This window comes from Phlebotomus papatasi, chromosome 1 (genome assembly GCF_024763615.1).
Source record: "Phlebotomus papatasi isolate M1 chromosome 1, Ppap_2.1, whole genome shotgun sequence".
In the NCBI taxonomy this organism is placed as follows: Eukaryota; Metazoa; Arthropoda; class Insecta; order Diptera; family Psychodidae; genus Phlebotomus; species Phlebotomus papatasi.
In genome coordinates, this window is record NC_077222.1 from 95738407 (window position 1) to 95754590 (window position 16184).

General features: G+C 32.6%; 1 protein-coding gene across 5 annotated transcripts in view; it reads right to left on the reverse strand.

Annotated features, from left to right (window-relative positions):
* Positions 1 to 16184, reverse strand: part of LOC129809874 (cell adhesion molecule Dscam2) — a 98330-nt gene that overhangs the window by 32267 nt on the left and 49879 nt on the right. For all 5 annotated transcript variants that reach the window (XM_055860012.1, XM_055860013.1, XM_055860010.1 and 2 more), the window contains exons 5-12: positions 15650 to 15792; positions 15360 to 15521; positions 6351 to 6500; positions 5282 to 5402; positions 5023 to 5140; positions 4720 to 4928; positions 4405 to 4532; positions 115 to 215 (exon numbers count right to left, since the gene is read on the reverse strand). In XM_055860012.1, the coding sequence (XP_055715987.1) occupies positions 115 to 215; positions 4405 to 4532; positions 4720 to 4928; positions 5023 to 5140; positions 5282 to 5402; positions 6351 to 6500; positions 15360 to 15521; positions 15650 to 15792 (1132 nt within the window). The remainder of the gene's footprint in view (positions 1 to 114; positions 216 to 4404; positions 4533 to 4719; positions 4929 to 5022; positions 5141 to 5281; positions 5403 to 6350; positions 6501 to 15359; positions 15522 to 15649; positions 15793 to 16184) is intronic.

The following is a 16184-nucleotide window of genomic DNA, read 5'->3' on the forward strand; positions in this document are numbered from 1 at the left end:
TTGTTTAATGGAATTTAATGGATAATAGGCTAATGCAGCTTCCTGAGGGTAGCATGTCCATTGCATGCAAAAAGGGATGGCTGAGGTATAAGATTATTGAGAGAATGTGGTTACCTGTGGTGGTGGGGATCCTGTGGCGGAGCACTTCAAAGAAATGTGCGGTCCCGGACGGACATTTTGCTCAATGAACGTATAAATTAGTTCAGGAACTGTATCTGTTGGGAAAATGATGCAATATTTATTCAACCACCTAAGGACATACAATTGTACTGGAAATATATAGGGCATGGAGTTATTCTATGTATGGACACAAAAGACACCCTTGTACTTCACTGACTGACGTCATTATCATTTTGGTTTGCTAATGCGAAATTAATTAGGCCATCAGAAATCAAATTCCATCTGCCATGTTGGTTAATTCATTAGGACAAAGACGTTTCCAGTCAAGATGGATATAAATTTAATTATTCTTATTACAGAAAATTTGTGCTAATTCTAAATGTTAATTTTGAAAGCTTAATGGCATATTTCGACTATTGCCATTCATTATTTTAATTCACTTTACATTCGATATTCTGTGCTGTATAATTAGTGTTAGCATGAAGTTTCAATGAAAATATCAGACTGATGGTACGAGATTATAATACCATGAATCATGATATTTTTTAAAAAATATATAGGGGAAAGTACTCTCTCTTCGAACGTTCATGCCTTCGAATAATGGGAATTTTTTTATTTTCCCTAATGGCGACTTAGTAGAAATTTCTTTAAAAAATGCCTTTTTAAAGAAAATTTCCCTATCCTTGTAGGCAGAAACGTCAGAATTTTTTTTTAAAAAAAGCAATTTTTGACGAAAATTGCTTCTAGTGTGTAGACACCATAAGAAACTTACACATTTCTACTAAATATTAGTTAGCTTATTATCAATTATTAATAATTATGTGCAAGTCTCTTAGGTAAAGTAAAAGAAATTCACATTATTCGAAGGCATGAACGTTCGAAGGGAGAGTACTTTTCCCTATCATATTTTGTAGGGAAATTGATTCAGCTATTTGAGCGAATTCTGCTCTAAAATAGTTTTTAGATTACGGTTTTGGAAAAATAATTAATTGTCCTAAAAGGAAACCGGCGATGTACGCATAGAATAGGGGATGTAAGTTTGAAAATTATTATCAATACCAATTTTCAAATCTTTTAATTAAAAAAAATCAAATTATGAGAGACCGGGTATGTTTAGGATAGTGGTAATTTGAGACATTGAATATTGAAATAAATGAGATTAAGTCACTACACAATCTTGTAAAAACCTTTTAAAAAATCTTTAAAAAAAATCAAATTTAGTATGTGTTTGATGTCAGCTTAGGGGGAAGTGAGGCAAATTTGAATTGGGGCAACTTTAAAAATAGATTTTTTCTCCGGTTTAAAATTGAGCGGTTTAAAATTAACACGTATTTAAATGGTACAATGTCGCGCTCAAACTTTATGAATTTCTTAAAATATGTATGTAATATATTTTTCAGTGTTTAAATTTTAATTTTTTTTGCTCTTTTTCAAGACAAATTTGTTGAGTATCCTACCCTACCACGGTTTGTCATTTGACCGAAAAACGACCAAAAATTGTCGGTAGGTTTAGTGTTAAAAATGTTCCAGCGTGTCCTCTCCGTAGTGTAAGTCTGGGAACTAGACCTCACCAACGTTCCATTTGAAAATAGAAGAAAAAGTCCAATATCAAAGCTACCCCAATTAAAAGATGCCTCACTTCTCTCTACAGAGTATTTTGGGAAAATATTTTTATAAAACTTACCGAGGTTATGGTCTGTTATTTTTTATTTAAACTCTTTAAAGTTCCAAAACTATTCACGGGGATATTATTTAGGCCATTTGAAATATTAGGAGTGAAAGGCAGAATTTCAGTAAAATGTGTTCAAAACCGTTTCTTGGAAAAGACTGAATGGATTTAGAGTGCAATCTATAAATGAGATTTGTCCCGAGCAAACACCTGACCCATGGCTGATGTTCTTTATTGCCAGAAATACCAAATTATGCTAGAAAAAGTGCGTCCCAAACATCCCTATTCTTATCCAATTGTGCTCCAGATCAGGGATGTTAGGGACTAAAGTCAGATTAAATATTTTTTTTCTTTTCCAAGAAACCCCTTTTTTTCAGAACTCCACTGTGTCTTTTATTAAGGTCAATACCTATGGGCAAGCCCGTGGCAAGTTGCTTCTTTTTATCGTATTTACACGTATAAAATTTAAAACGTATTTATACAGTTGCCTAGGGTAACGTGTGGTATTTCTGGACAAGGTGCTTTTCGGGACATAATATGGGTATTTTTGGACACATAAAAATCATATAAATATTTGTTTTCTTATTATTTTTAAGTTCTATATAAAATATTAAGCTCTTTACGTATCAGATAAACATAAAATTTCTAAAGTTTCATTTAATTTAAAGTGTGAAATATGCGTGAATTGTGAGTGGCACATTCTACATTTTGCGAAATCTTTAGTGCGTTAATTTTTTAGATGTCAACACGACAGTGCTTAGTTTTTTTTCGATTTAAGCGACTTTACAAGTGAATTTTTATAAAAGAGTGAAGTTTGGACCTTCTGCTCGAAGGTAAATAATCAGGCTCAGTGAAATTTATTTGCATAATAGCCACTTTTGTCTGTTCCGATATACCATATTGTCCCGAAATACACCATTCTTACTTCTTTACATTTTTTTGCTATTTTGAATAAAAAATAATGTATTTTTCAACATTTTTTGGTAAGAATCTTATTCCGGATAGAATAAGGAACATAAATATTTGTATCAACAAAAAAAAATAATTTGAGAAGTCGTTAAACTGTTTGAAACTTGAAAGTGCTAAAAAGGGTCCCGAATTACCACACGTTACCTTAGTATCTAGAGGCAGCCAAAATCCTGACCGCCAAAATCCCGAAAGCCAAAATCCCGAATATTCAAAATCCTGAAATGAATGAAATTATATGGAGGATAATGTGTAAATAATTTCCCAAGACACAGAAAATTTCTCTTTGCCTCCAGCAAGCGCGGGTGCAATCGTGAGAGTAGCTATGACACTTTTAAGTATTCGGGATTTTGGCCCATTCGGGATTTTGGCTTTCTGGATTTTGGCGTTTGGGATTTTGGCGTTTGGGATTTTTGCTTTTGGGATTTTGACCAAGACCCATCAAGTATATTTGTCCCGACATGCTGTACCCGATCTTATAATACGAAAAAACTATACTCACTTTTAAAATATTTCATGTAACGGTCTCGAGTGCAAATTCCCATATGAATTTAAGTAGAATTATGAGAAGCTGGACTACCTGGGCTATAACTCCCCAGGCCATTTGCCAGGGGCTTGCCTATGGCTGTACTATAGATCATATAACACTCTAAAACAGTTTCTTATCTCTCTGGAATAACGTCCCAAAATCGAAACATGAAAAAGTGTCCCAACAACCCCGGTCTCCCCTACTTGTATTTTAATTATCGATTGAGTTGTGGTTTTTGGTAATATAATTCACTTAAATGTAGAATATTAATCAAGGGTCAGAGTTATTAGACATTAGCAGGTAATGTAGGAGTCTTAGGAATAGGCAGTACCAACATTCTTCCTAAGCTCCCTCTGTCCTCGTCTTTAAAGAATTTGAATTCATCGTCTTTCAATAACTTTTACAGTAGTACAATTTGTTATTTACTACACGCCTTTTAGAGGTGTGGCATATTTATTAGGACAGCAGTGTTTTGAGGAACCGCCCATCTTTAAATTTAATTGTTTGACTTGTCTTATTTCACTTTCAATTTCACAGTAGTGTCTCCTTATTGAGCATTGAAATTTAAGAAAAGGAAAATTTAGTTGACAAAAACTTTTCCAAAAAAATAAAAAGCCTTGAAGTAAAATAATTTGAGATGGAGTTTATTTAAGAAGACAAACAATTCCCCCAGCAAAAGATATGGGATTAAGAATAAGTAACTGTATTTTGAAGGCATTATTGGAAGGAATTCTGATACCATTTTTAAGTCAAGAGCTAGAAGGGAACTTTATAAGAAATCCTAAGAGCTTTTGGTTTCCTATTCAATAGACGTCGAGGTGTATATACTTGTATACTTGTTAAATAAATCTAGACCCTTTTTTATTAACACACATGTACTGAAATGGCCTAAAATCTTAAAAGCCTTGGTGAATGAATAAAAGAAAAGTAAAATTTATTTGTATTTTGTTTGAGATATACGCCAAAGTGGCTTTGAGTTTGAATTATTGAGAATGGAAAGACGAGGGCAGAAATTCAAATTTATTCAATTGAATTCGAAAACTCCAACCGGAAGTGGAATACGAAATTTCATTAAATAGAGAGTTTGTGCAGCAATACAAGTTGAATTTAATATACTTACCACCCAACTTGAGTTCTGCTATTCCCTGGGCGCTACTTTTTTTGTTGGACACCATACATTGATAAATACCCCTGTCTTCACGTCCCACTTGCAGTATCACAAGGGAGGTGGGTGATAGCAATTTTATCCTATAAGAACAGCAGGGATGAGGGATAAAAATAACGTATGATTAATTTGGGGACATTTTCTATTGTATTTTCATCATCATCGTGTTGCTCGATGCGAAGGTGATTAATAGCAGATCCCCCCGAAGAGATGGTATGAGCGATTGTTAAAAAAAAATAACGAACCCATGTCATACTTTTCATCACTTACCTTCCCTGGGTGTCTTGCACAATTGGTTTTCCATCATGGAACCACTCAATTTTGTCAATTGGAGATCCAACGATGGAACAATTGAAAATTGCCCTACCGCCTGAGTTGATGGTTTGTGTTTGGGGATGAACATGAATAGATAGATATGAATTGACGAATAAACGTATCTCCAACTTTTGGTCCCCAAATTGATTAGACGCCTTGCAGATCTGGGTAATACAATGGTAAAAAAAAGAAATGAGAGAATCAATGGTACCATTAAGAATTCATTGGGATAAAATTTCCCCATGAATAGTTTCTTACCCATCTTCCCGAATCACGTTCGTCTGAGTTCTTAAGCAGTAAAATCGATTGCGATGGTATGATTCGTTGAGATGTTGGCAGTGGATACAGTGCTCCAGAATCTGTTACACGAAACCATCTGGGGTGTGAGTGAGAGCAGAATCAGAAAATAATAGCAATTAACTTAAGTAGTTGATGAAAACACTAATCGAGCCCTACTCACAAACCACAATTTATATCAGTTTCATCATGAACTATATATTGGGGTTTTGATACTAACGTGAAAATGGGAATGGGATTTCCGCGCACATTGCAGGGCAGGTGAATATCATTGCCCCGGTCAACATGAATTTCCGTTATTGATTTTTGATTAGTTTGTGGCGCCATATTCGATGAAATTTCTGCAAAAGTGTCAAAGAAGAGAAAGGTGGAATAACAGATTAAATGCCTTTTATAACTTTTGGTTTAACTTGTATCACAACATTGAGAGACCAACATAAAATAACTGCTCTATCATGATTCCTTTTTTTCGATAAAACATCTTCTGCCTTTCCTTTAGGGGAATTCTGTAATTTTCGTGGCATTGTCACGCGTGAGTTCGAAACGTGACAATGTAAATCGAGCTTTTTTTGTCATATCATATGAGTTCGAAAATGCAATTCATCGATTTTTTAATGAAATTCCTTTTCTTGATGATTTTATGAAAATACAGTACGTCTTGGTTGATTTGTTTAACAAAATTCATTATCATTTGAATTGCCAGAAATCTCAAATATGTTATTTCTGACAATGTCACGTGAGCTAAAATGGCAATGTCACGTCTACAGAATCGCATTTTCGAAAAAGCTCTCCTAATATTCGAACCCAATTTGTCATATGGGGTCCCGGTCAAAATCCCGAAAGCCAAAATCCCGAAAGCCAAAATCCCGAACGCCAAAATCCCGAAAGCCAAAATCCCAAATAGGCCAAAATCCCGAAAGCCAAAATCCCGAATTCTTAAAAGTATCATAGCTACTCCCACGATTGCACTCGCGCTTGCTGGAGGCAAAGGGAAATCTTCTGTGCCTTGGGAAATTATTCTAAACATTTCCCTCCATATAATTTCATCCCTTTCAGGATTTTAACAATTCGGGATTTTGGCTTTCGGGATTTTGGCTTTCGGGATTTTGGCCTTTTCGGGATTTTGGCGTTCGGGATTTTGGCTTTCGGGATTTTGGCTTTCGGGATTTTGGCTGCCACCGGTCATATGGCATTGCCAGAGCGTTACAGAATTCCCCTCCTGGCCATTACTTTTACTTATGGAGATTGGCTTTTTCATGTTAAACTTACAGTTTAATATTTGAACTTACCTTTAACAGATAAAAAGATTGGATCACTCAGTTTTCGTTCTCCAGTTAATGTGTTGATGGTTAAACAGGAAAATTCTTTTAGGCCATCTTCCGATCTTACAGATCGTATATAAAGATCATTCGATCCCAAAGTAACTGAGTATCTCCCACCTGTGAATTATGAAATAAATAAAATTGCATTTATTGTATGATGGCGTATAAAGATTTATGTCTACGATATATTTGTAGATTAATTTAAAGTATTACGGACAGTTTTTGTAAGCATCTCAACTTCTAGTTAATCTCAATAAAAAAGGGAACCTAGGCAAATTTTATACAAAATGCAAATTTTATAAATGAAAAGTCTTATCAAATTAACAAGAAAAGTTTGTTAAAAGGATGTTTTTCCATTTAAAATGTTGGGAAAAGTTTTTTTCAATTTGATAAATAACATCCTTTTGACAAATTTTGAACAAAATCCATTTGTCCGTTTAACAAGAGTTTTTTCAGAGTAGAAATAGGGCAAATTATCCCCACTGTTGGGCAAAGAGATAGGCATAGAAAAAATGCCATGAAAAGTAAGGAGAAGGACAACAGCTTTCCTTCGTGTTTTTTCTTTTCAACATCTAAAACAGAGAGAAAATCTCAAAATTCCATGTTGGAAATTGTTCCAAATTACACCATTCTACCCTATACACAGGAACTTCATGTTATTCATATTACTAAACTCATATTAGGGGAAAGCGTGATACTTGCGGACGACTTAAGTTTTTTCGGACACCCAATTTTTTTTTTAATGTTTTTAATGTATTTTAGACATAACTTTTTACAGGAAATTTGAGGCATTGAACTAGCTATTAAAGTATAATATTATAATGGGTCAAATTTATTTAAAGTCGGTTAATTTATTTAATTTCGGTTAGGCATAAACGCAAAGCATATAATTACTTGAAAAGGACTCGAGTGTAAGCACAATAAATAAATAAATAAAAATAAATAAATTTTCGAGCAATTGCATTGCTGCCAATTTTGTACGTAGAGGGGAAATGCGAGAGAGAGGCAAGATAAAACAATTCCTTTCTTTTTTTGCCATTCTCGCAGTTCAGAAAGTATTAATCTTAATATTAATCTTATATGTGACATGGTTATGTGGAGGTAATAATTTTTCCTGTCTCTTCTCTACTGGGATTGGGTGTCATATGTTTTGACTGAAACTATTTAGCATAAAGCGCTCAAAAAGGCCTAGCTGTCTGCAGTGTACTCCGATTGAAGAGTAAGGTCTCTAGAGCTGTGAAAGACTTTGGTTGAAAACTTGTTAAAGAAATGATTAAATACTTCTATACACCTTAAAACACTTTGAAAATATATGTAAGAAGAATGTAGGGATTGTTAGTTTCATTGAAATTTCTAAAATTATGGTTTTGATGAGACAGAGGAGAGGAGAAAGCAAGTTATAGTCGTTTCAATAATGAAAAAGGTAAAATCCGAAGTTTATATCTCTATCTGTTTGTCTTCTTGGTCTTCTAACCACTGGATAGATAAACAAAATGACGTAATTTTTGAAACTTCAAAATTTCAATATTATACCAAAATATGTTTCTTATACGAGTATGGAGTCGAAATATTTACATGTTTTAAAATTGAGGTATTATATAACGCTCTCACTTCGGATTTGAATTAGAATAATTCCATAGAACTTCTGAATCTCAAGAAAACCTGTGGAATTATAAGTTTCTAAATATCTTTATTATAAACAGGTTTCGTTAATTCACTTTGTTAAAATATTATTCCTTTGATTCAATTAACCTAAAATCGATTCAATATGATTTTGAAAAAGAGCAATTATACTCAAACATAAATGAAAAGTGAAAAATTAAATGCATTCTCTGAAATTTTTTTCTTTGTGCTTTTACGCTTTACTAAGCGTGCATAAAATTATTATTCAGTGATTTATTTTCAATAAACTTCAAGAGATTTTAATTGAAGTATGGATAAAAAATTTATGATATTTAAATGACGAAAATCCATGGTTTTATTTTTTGATATTTGAAATCGATACGGTTTACTTGGAAAATATACCACGAATAATAATTGAATGTAAAAAACATGAGCATTAATCGTTAAGGCCATTTGATGGATCTGTATTAGGTTAAGATTCACTCAAATTTCCCTTATAACAGTTAATTTATTTTATTTTATTTATTATGCTGAATAAATGAAATTTTCGATTGGATTGAATCTGTTCCATTTTTTCTAACAATTTCGGAGATCGTAAAATGTAGTTCGATAAAGCATTATGAAATTAAATTAATCTTTTTTGTATGTTATTACCTATTTTATAGAAGTTGTTTTTTACCTAATAAAAAATGAAAAATATGAATTTATAATCTCGTAAACGAATTCTCGATTTTAGAATAACTCATTACAGCTTTAGGACAGTCCAATCAAAATCTAATGTTGCACTTGAGGTAATGGTATCATTTAAGAATGGTCGCTAATATCAGCAATAAAATTTTGTTGAGAGAGAAAGAGTTGCACACGATTTTTACCACAAATGAATATGATTCGCCTAGTAGATATTTTATTATTATTATTTATTAATTTCTCAAACAAATAGGGTTCGCCCCTCTTACAATGTTTGGCAAAAGAAGAAGAAAAAGAAAAAAAGTTATTAACAACATTTAAGTAAGTGTATATAAGGCAAAGGCATTTTAGTAATATATATATATATATATATATATATATTGATGGTTTGGGTATTTTGGGATAGAGCCATTTAAAATTTTATTCAATTAAATATTTAAAGTTGAACTTTTGACTTTATCATACAATGTTACAGAGCAAGCTTAAGTTACTCAAATTTAATGTCTTTGCTTTTCAAATATTTATTTTGTCCGATCACTTTTTACTAATCATAAGTTACTACATCCGAGTTTCGGGTACTGAAACTGTACGGTTCGAGTTACTGCTCGAACTCACAGATAGAGTAGTTATATAATCCACTTTGTTTTTCAACTTCTTATATAGAGCTAGAGGCAAAATGGTAAGAGATATCAGACTTTTGATCTTCGACGACCCTCCATAAGTCGACATTATCTTGGGCAGTCTTTTTCCTTCGCCTCCTTACGCCCCACCTACCACTCCTAAACCATGTTTTTTGGTTTATTTCGAAAACGTCTTCTAGGGTTTTTTTTATTTTCTAATATGTTTTGAAAGTAGTCAAGGTGAATATTTCGATCTTAGACACATATGTTCGTAAAGCATTTCCAGCTTCGACTTCGACTCGGAAGATTGGTCACCAACGCTGAGGGTGCGAAGAACGCGAATGGTCAAATCATGTATGATGTTTTTTACTTTCAAAAGCATCTATACAAAGCATTTATTAATACTAAATTGGAACTGAAATTTAAAATTTAAATATACTAAATTATTTTCTAGGAAGAATAAATTTATTGAAATTCGTTATGTTTTATTGAAATCTTACAAGTAAAAGGGCTCAATGTCAATATAATTTTGTTTATTTTAAGCAGAAGAATAGATCAGAGTAAAGTAATGATAACATTAACGATAGAATACAGTGCCCGCTTGATAGGCGTAATCCGGATGAGTTCTCGACGGTTACTTATAAAATAATTTTGAGGTTATGTATGCATGTCTGTTCACCAATGAAAATGAACTATCTTATGAAGTTTTTGTTTAATAGATGAAGTATAATTGTATAGAATTTTCTAATTATGTCTTTTTTAGTCTTCTTTAAAACTTTTATACTAATTCTACAAAAAAGTTTTGTATTATACTTTCGAAATGTTGAACAAATTCAAAAAATCCATCCGGATAACTAAGCAGACACCTGTCACATTTTCTCCCAATTATCCGGAATACAAAGCGGGCACTGTATAAAAAAAATGTGGGAAATGTGATCAAAAAAGCTTTCCAATGGTTTTGAAACTGTCCGAAAATTTGCTATTTAAAAATTCAACAATATAATGATAGAAATTCCAGCATTTCGAGTAATATTTCATAAGATGAGAGTATTGATTGATTTAAATCCAATTTGAAATTCTGTGCGCATCTCAACTGTTGTACAAAGAAACATATATGTACAATTTACTCCAGTGAACACACATCCTTCTTAGGAGACAATCTCTGGTATATATATATACAAAATACTGGATGCAGTGGTTTCATATGTATAATACATAAATTTGAATGAGATATGCAATAGAATCAACAGAATCACTTCCTCTGCATATTCTGTGTGTTCATATTTGTAATATATGATATTCCATTGAATATCTCTTGCAATATCCTTTGGCGAATTCCATCAATACTCTATTCATGCGTAAAGACAAATTAAGATACAACAAGGATAGGATGAGCGAATCTATGGGAACCGGAAGGATTGTGCAATTCTTTGGAGAAAATATCCATATTCTCTATAAAATTTTCACTGAAATATGACATGTGGTTGAAATGACTTTGTTTTTCAACTATATTCCTATTTCGTCCCATTTGTATTCAATCTCCATAATTTCCTCTTCGTTCAATCAACCTATTGCCAAATTTGAATAATTGGCTATACTGAAGTTTGAAGGCAAACTTCAGTAGAGCTTTCTAAATAACGTATCAATATTGGATAGATGTCCTGGGAAAAAATATCACCTGAAATATATTTCCCAGGAATATTTCACAGAGATTTTATTTTTAGGTCTCTAAACAAATATTCACGACACATTTTTCTTTCCAATTTTCAAACTCTATATGGAAATCACATTTCACGTAAGTTGATAAGAAGTCCTGAACTTTTTAACAAATAAACAAACTGCGAGGAAAAACCGACATGAGAAAGCTTTGGTGATGCGGGGCTGGTGGCGGCCGAAAAGGCAAAGCATGAGTTCATTCCAGAGCTTTCCTACTTGAAGCTTCATCAGAGTGGCATAAGTAAAAACAGAGCCTCTTTTATTTCATTAAATTCAAGCTTTCAAGATATAGATCCTTCCCAGAGTTTTATAAAAAAAAGACCAGGAACGGTATAGCATCAGGAGATTGTTTAGACCGGAAAGATTTTATTGATTTTCTTTGAGCGATTCCCATACCCCCTAAATACAAATAAATAATCTCTGTTTCCACGAAACACATTAAGAAGGACACAAAGTATCATAGATTTTAATTTACCATGATTTATATTAACTTTCTCACTATAATTCTGATAAAAAAATATCTGTAAGCTTTGAAAATGTGTTCTTTTGTGTAATAGCTTCTTGTCTGACATGTGAACATTGGATTGAATATGGATTAAACTCAATAACTTTTTATTGGTAAAAGGATTACATATATAATGTATTATTATATAATCTCATGAAAAGAAAGTTTTTAAAACTTTTTTTCGAACACAATTTCAAAATTAACTTGCACAGACTTTACAATGCAGGAAGATGTGGATTTTGTTGTTCAAAGAATCTTCTTGGAAAATTCATTCGGAAAAGATTGGGTTATAACTTTAGGTTTAATACATAATATGTTTATTCAATTAATATATAATTACATTTCGGATTTCTTGAGCATTTCCTTTATCAAAATTTTATACGTTCGAGTATATTGAAGAATAAAGTTTAAAACTTTTATTCCATTTCGGGCAAGCGGTAATACGTTGTACTTCAAATTTTATGACTTCCTTTTCAGATTCATATTTTCAGTTTTTTTTAAAGGAAGCAACATCAAATGCGTATCCACTGAATTTTTAAAAACTAAAAATTGACCTATGTATAAAATTTTTCTAGTGTGATAAATTATATCAGGGAAAGTATAAAACATTTTGGGTACCCATAAAAAGGACTTGAAATTTCCTTTACGTAATACTGGACGTCACAAGATAGAGCTCGACGTAAAATACCTTCTCGTATGACTTTTGGCCACAAATTGGTTCAAAAATGTTTATCTGGGTTACCTTCAAAATGTATCCAAAAAGGGGTGGCAAAGCGTTCCAGACTTTCCTATGTGCTCGGACTCGTGACTCAGATGAGATGCTATACCTCAAAAATACTCATCGGTTTATTGCCGGTTCACAATCGATTTGAAACGATTTATAAATCACTCAAAGCAGGAGTAATATAATTGAGTTTCGGATAATAATTGATAAAAATAGTTATCTGCTATGAACCGGTTCATTACCGGTTTATAACCAATAGAAATTGGTTTAAACTTTTCAGGAATTCAAAGACCTGTCCAATGAGCCTAAACATGATTACCATTCAGTTGAGAAATTCCCTGTCTATCCTTTTTAATTTTTGACCTAAAAAATCGTTATTAGGAATGATTCAACGGTATTTCCGTATAATGACCTCTACACATTGGGAGCAGTTTTCGTCAAAAAATGCTTTTTTGAAAAAAATTGCCTGTAACTCTGTAGGTGGAAATGTCAAAATTCTGTCAAAAATGCAATTTTTGACGAAAATTGCTCCCAATGTGTAGGGGGAAGTGGGGTTACTTTGAGCTGTAGGGCTAGATTGTTATACGACTTTTTCGCCTATTTCTAAATGACGCTGGTTCTTACAATTATTTTATTTAGATCCACAATTACTTTCTCTATCCAAATTACATTATGTTTAAGTCCAGTTTGCATTAGTAATATGCGAGAAAATCGTATAACAATGTAGCCCCACAGCTCAAAGTAGCCCCACTTCCCCCTAGAGGCCTTAAGGGCGAAATGTCCGCCTAGGAAATCTATAAAACATATACAAAAATGTAAAAAAAAATCGCACGACGCGTTCCCAAGCAATCCAGAAAAAAACATGGTTTTTTAGGGGACACATGAGGGACATGTTAATGGACCCAGAGTCGACTTATGGGGGAGTCTCCCAAAGGTCCCGAGCCTCTATCTCTAAAAGTTTATGCTGTAGGCGTGGTAAGGACCGCACGGACGGACAGACGGACAATCAACGCTACGCCATTTCTCAGAAATCGTTTGAAACGCGAGGATATGTAGATAAAAATGGTCCTCAGGGAGTGAAAGGTGGAAATTTTGGGGGAGGAAAAAAATTCAAGGATTTTATAATGTTCTCTCTGTGGAGTTAGAGCAGTAAAATTGAAATATTTAAGGGCTGTCCTGGCCCATTCAAACCCAGGCCACATTCCCCTATATTTATGTCGGTTTGATAAAATTCAATTAAAGATACTTATAATTATATTAGTAGAAAGTATTACAGGTTATATCAATAAAACATTACGAGAAATAATTATATTTGGTTATTTTATGGTTATTTTGTGAATTGTTTAAAAGATTAAAAAAATATTTAATATTTTTACATCTTCGATTTCTAAATTTATAATCAAACTGACATACTATTTCGAGATTGTGAATTTAAATTTTTTAAATTTTATTTCACATTAAAAAGAAGTTTTTTTTTTAGAAGTTTCATATACTGTTATTATATTTTGGTGGGAATTTGAAAAATTAAGGAAATAATGGAAAATCTACGTACTTTGAAGATTTTTAATTACGTAAAATTTGTTTTGCTGTAATATTTTCTTAAAATTTTCTTTTGATTACAAAATACCTTTAATTTACTTAAAATTATAGAAGTTAGTTTTTCTATAAAGTTTTAATGGTCATTATTTTTTTATATTCACGAGTTAATTGCCCTCACTACAGAAGGGAATCGAGAGGAGAGCATTCGTAGGGAGAGCAAGATAGTCTCGGTACAACTAGAACCCCGGAAGGGTGAGTATGAGTATCAAGTTCTGGATTTTGGATCTCAGGAAGTGGATTTAGTCGTCTTAGGGCCCGGGACAAGAAAATTATCACCGAATCATTAAGAGTCTTGTTGATAATGAAATACATATTGTAAGAATAATAAGTCATGATCTTAAAGAAAATATGACATACAGTAGAACCCCGCTATAGGCCATCGCTCTATAGTCCACAATTTATCAACCGTTGATTTCAAAACACTGATTTTAAGTTAGGTTATGTTTTTTAGTACGCGACATGCAATGTTGTCATAATTATTTTAATATTTTTGGCAAACTTTATTAAGTAGTTGTGATAATTGTGATTCATAATGAAGAGAGCGAGGGCAAGTACCACAATAGCAAAGAAAGTGGAAGCCGTCGAGCAATTTCAATACTAAAAGTCGTTGATAATTTTAAAAAAATTACATGGACTATAGTGCGACCCAAGTGTCAAATCTGGAACCAAATATGGCCTATAGCGAGGCTCTACTGTATCACTAAATTATAATCTTTGACTAGACTTTTAACGAACTTCTGTATGATGGACCAAAATAGGGTATGACCTATTTGACAGTAGGTAACCCAGTCGACGGGTGATTTGGTATTAGTTAAGTTTGTTTGCTTAGTGAGAATATCATGAGGTATTCTGATAATAAAGCCTCTTTGACGAAAATTGGAAGCAATTATGAACTAGAAAATGAAAAGGAGTGGTAACTTTTAATGTATAATATTTCTTTATAATATTTTTAATTCAGTTTTATAAAATCTAACACTTTAAATGAATTTCAGACAGATTAAATGCCTCTTCTATAAATTTCTATATAAAATTTCTTCTATATTAAAAAAAGTCCATTGCACTATAACTATTCCGATATGCAAAAAGTACAAAGAATATAATTTAAATGGAAATTAGTACTGTGTCTCAACAGACACTATGTATATAAGTAAAAGAATTATTGCTGAAATAGTGAAAATGAATAAATTGAAATAAGAAATAGAAAATTGAAAATGTCATTTGATGGACAGTTTAATGGAAAATGAATAGAAATTCATTGCAGATATGTCAACTTGTTGAAAATTTTCTTTTTATCTATCATTCACCATATTAGTAGAAATATAGGAATATCAATACAATTTCAAATCAATTCTTTTTATAGATTGAAGCTTAGCAACTTTCTTCAATTGAGTATTGAATATTTATTATGACAATCCAGAATAGCTTTTTTTAGCATATATAGAATTATATCGTGTAGCGTGCATAATAGGGGAAGATGATGTGAATGGAAACAATCTACTCACCCACGTCAGATATTTCTGGTAGTAAGACTTCATCTCCTCGGTACCAAGAAGTCACTGATACATAATCACGAACATGCTCTGGTATATGGCAGTGAAGAAATGCAGTGTTTCCCAGAATCACATCCTTTCCATCTACTCGAATATCATATTGCTGCCTCGCAACTGGAACAAATTGATATTCATAGAGATTTTGAATGTATACATATTATATTATGTGAATCCTGGTTATTCCTTTACAGGAGTTTGGTAATATGTTGAGACAAGAATTGGTAGAGAATTTGTGTGCATACCAGCGTGAACATGTACGGATCGACTAAGAACTGTTCCGGCCTTATTGCTAGCACGACATCGGTAAATTTCATCGTGGACATCTGCACGATAGTACTGACCAAGAAATGGAGGAAAGTATAGTGTTCCGTTTCCTGGTGTCTGTCTGCAAAAGAAGAAAAAAGAAGTGAAAGGCGTTGTGTACACACAATAAAATTGCTTGAGGCTAAATCAGAATGAATCGGTGCCTTTTTTTATATAAAGGTACATAATACAGACTTCAGTATATGTTTAATATTGCTTTTACGTTGGTGCCGTGAGTGTCAGAATGGGGTGGATTAAACACTGAGAGTTTCAAGATTTATATTGGGGTCTTGTGTATCCCATACATTCACTAATCTATTGCATACTTGAATGTTTGTACATAGTGTCAGATAAAATGTGTGATGAATTTACGATAGTTGTTTTTATATGCCCCCCTAAATAAATAAATTCATATTAAAGACTAAGCTTTCAGTCCTCGTACAATTAATTCAATAACTTAGTATTTGAAGTACA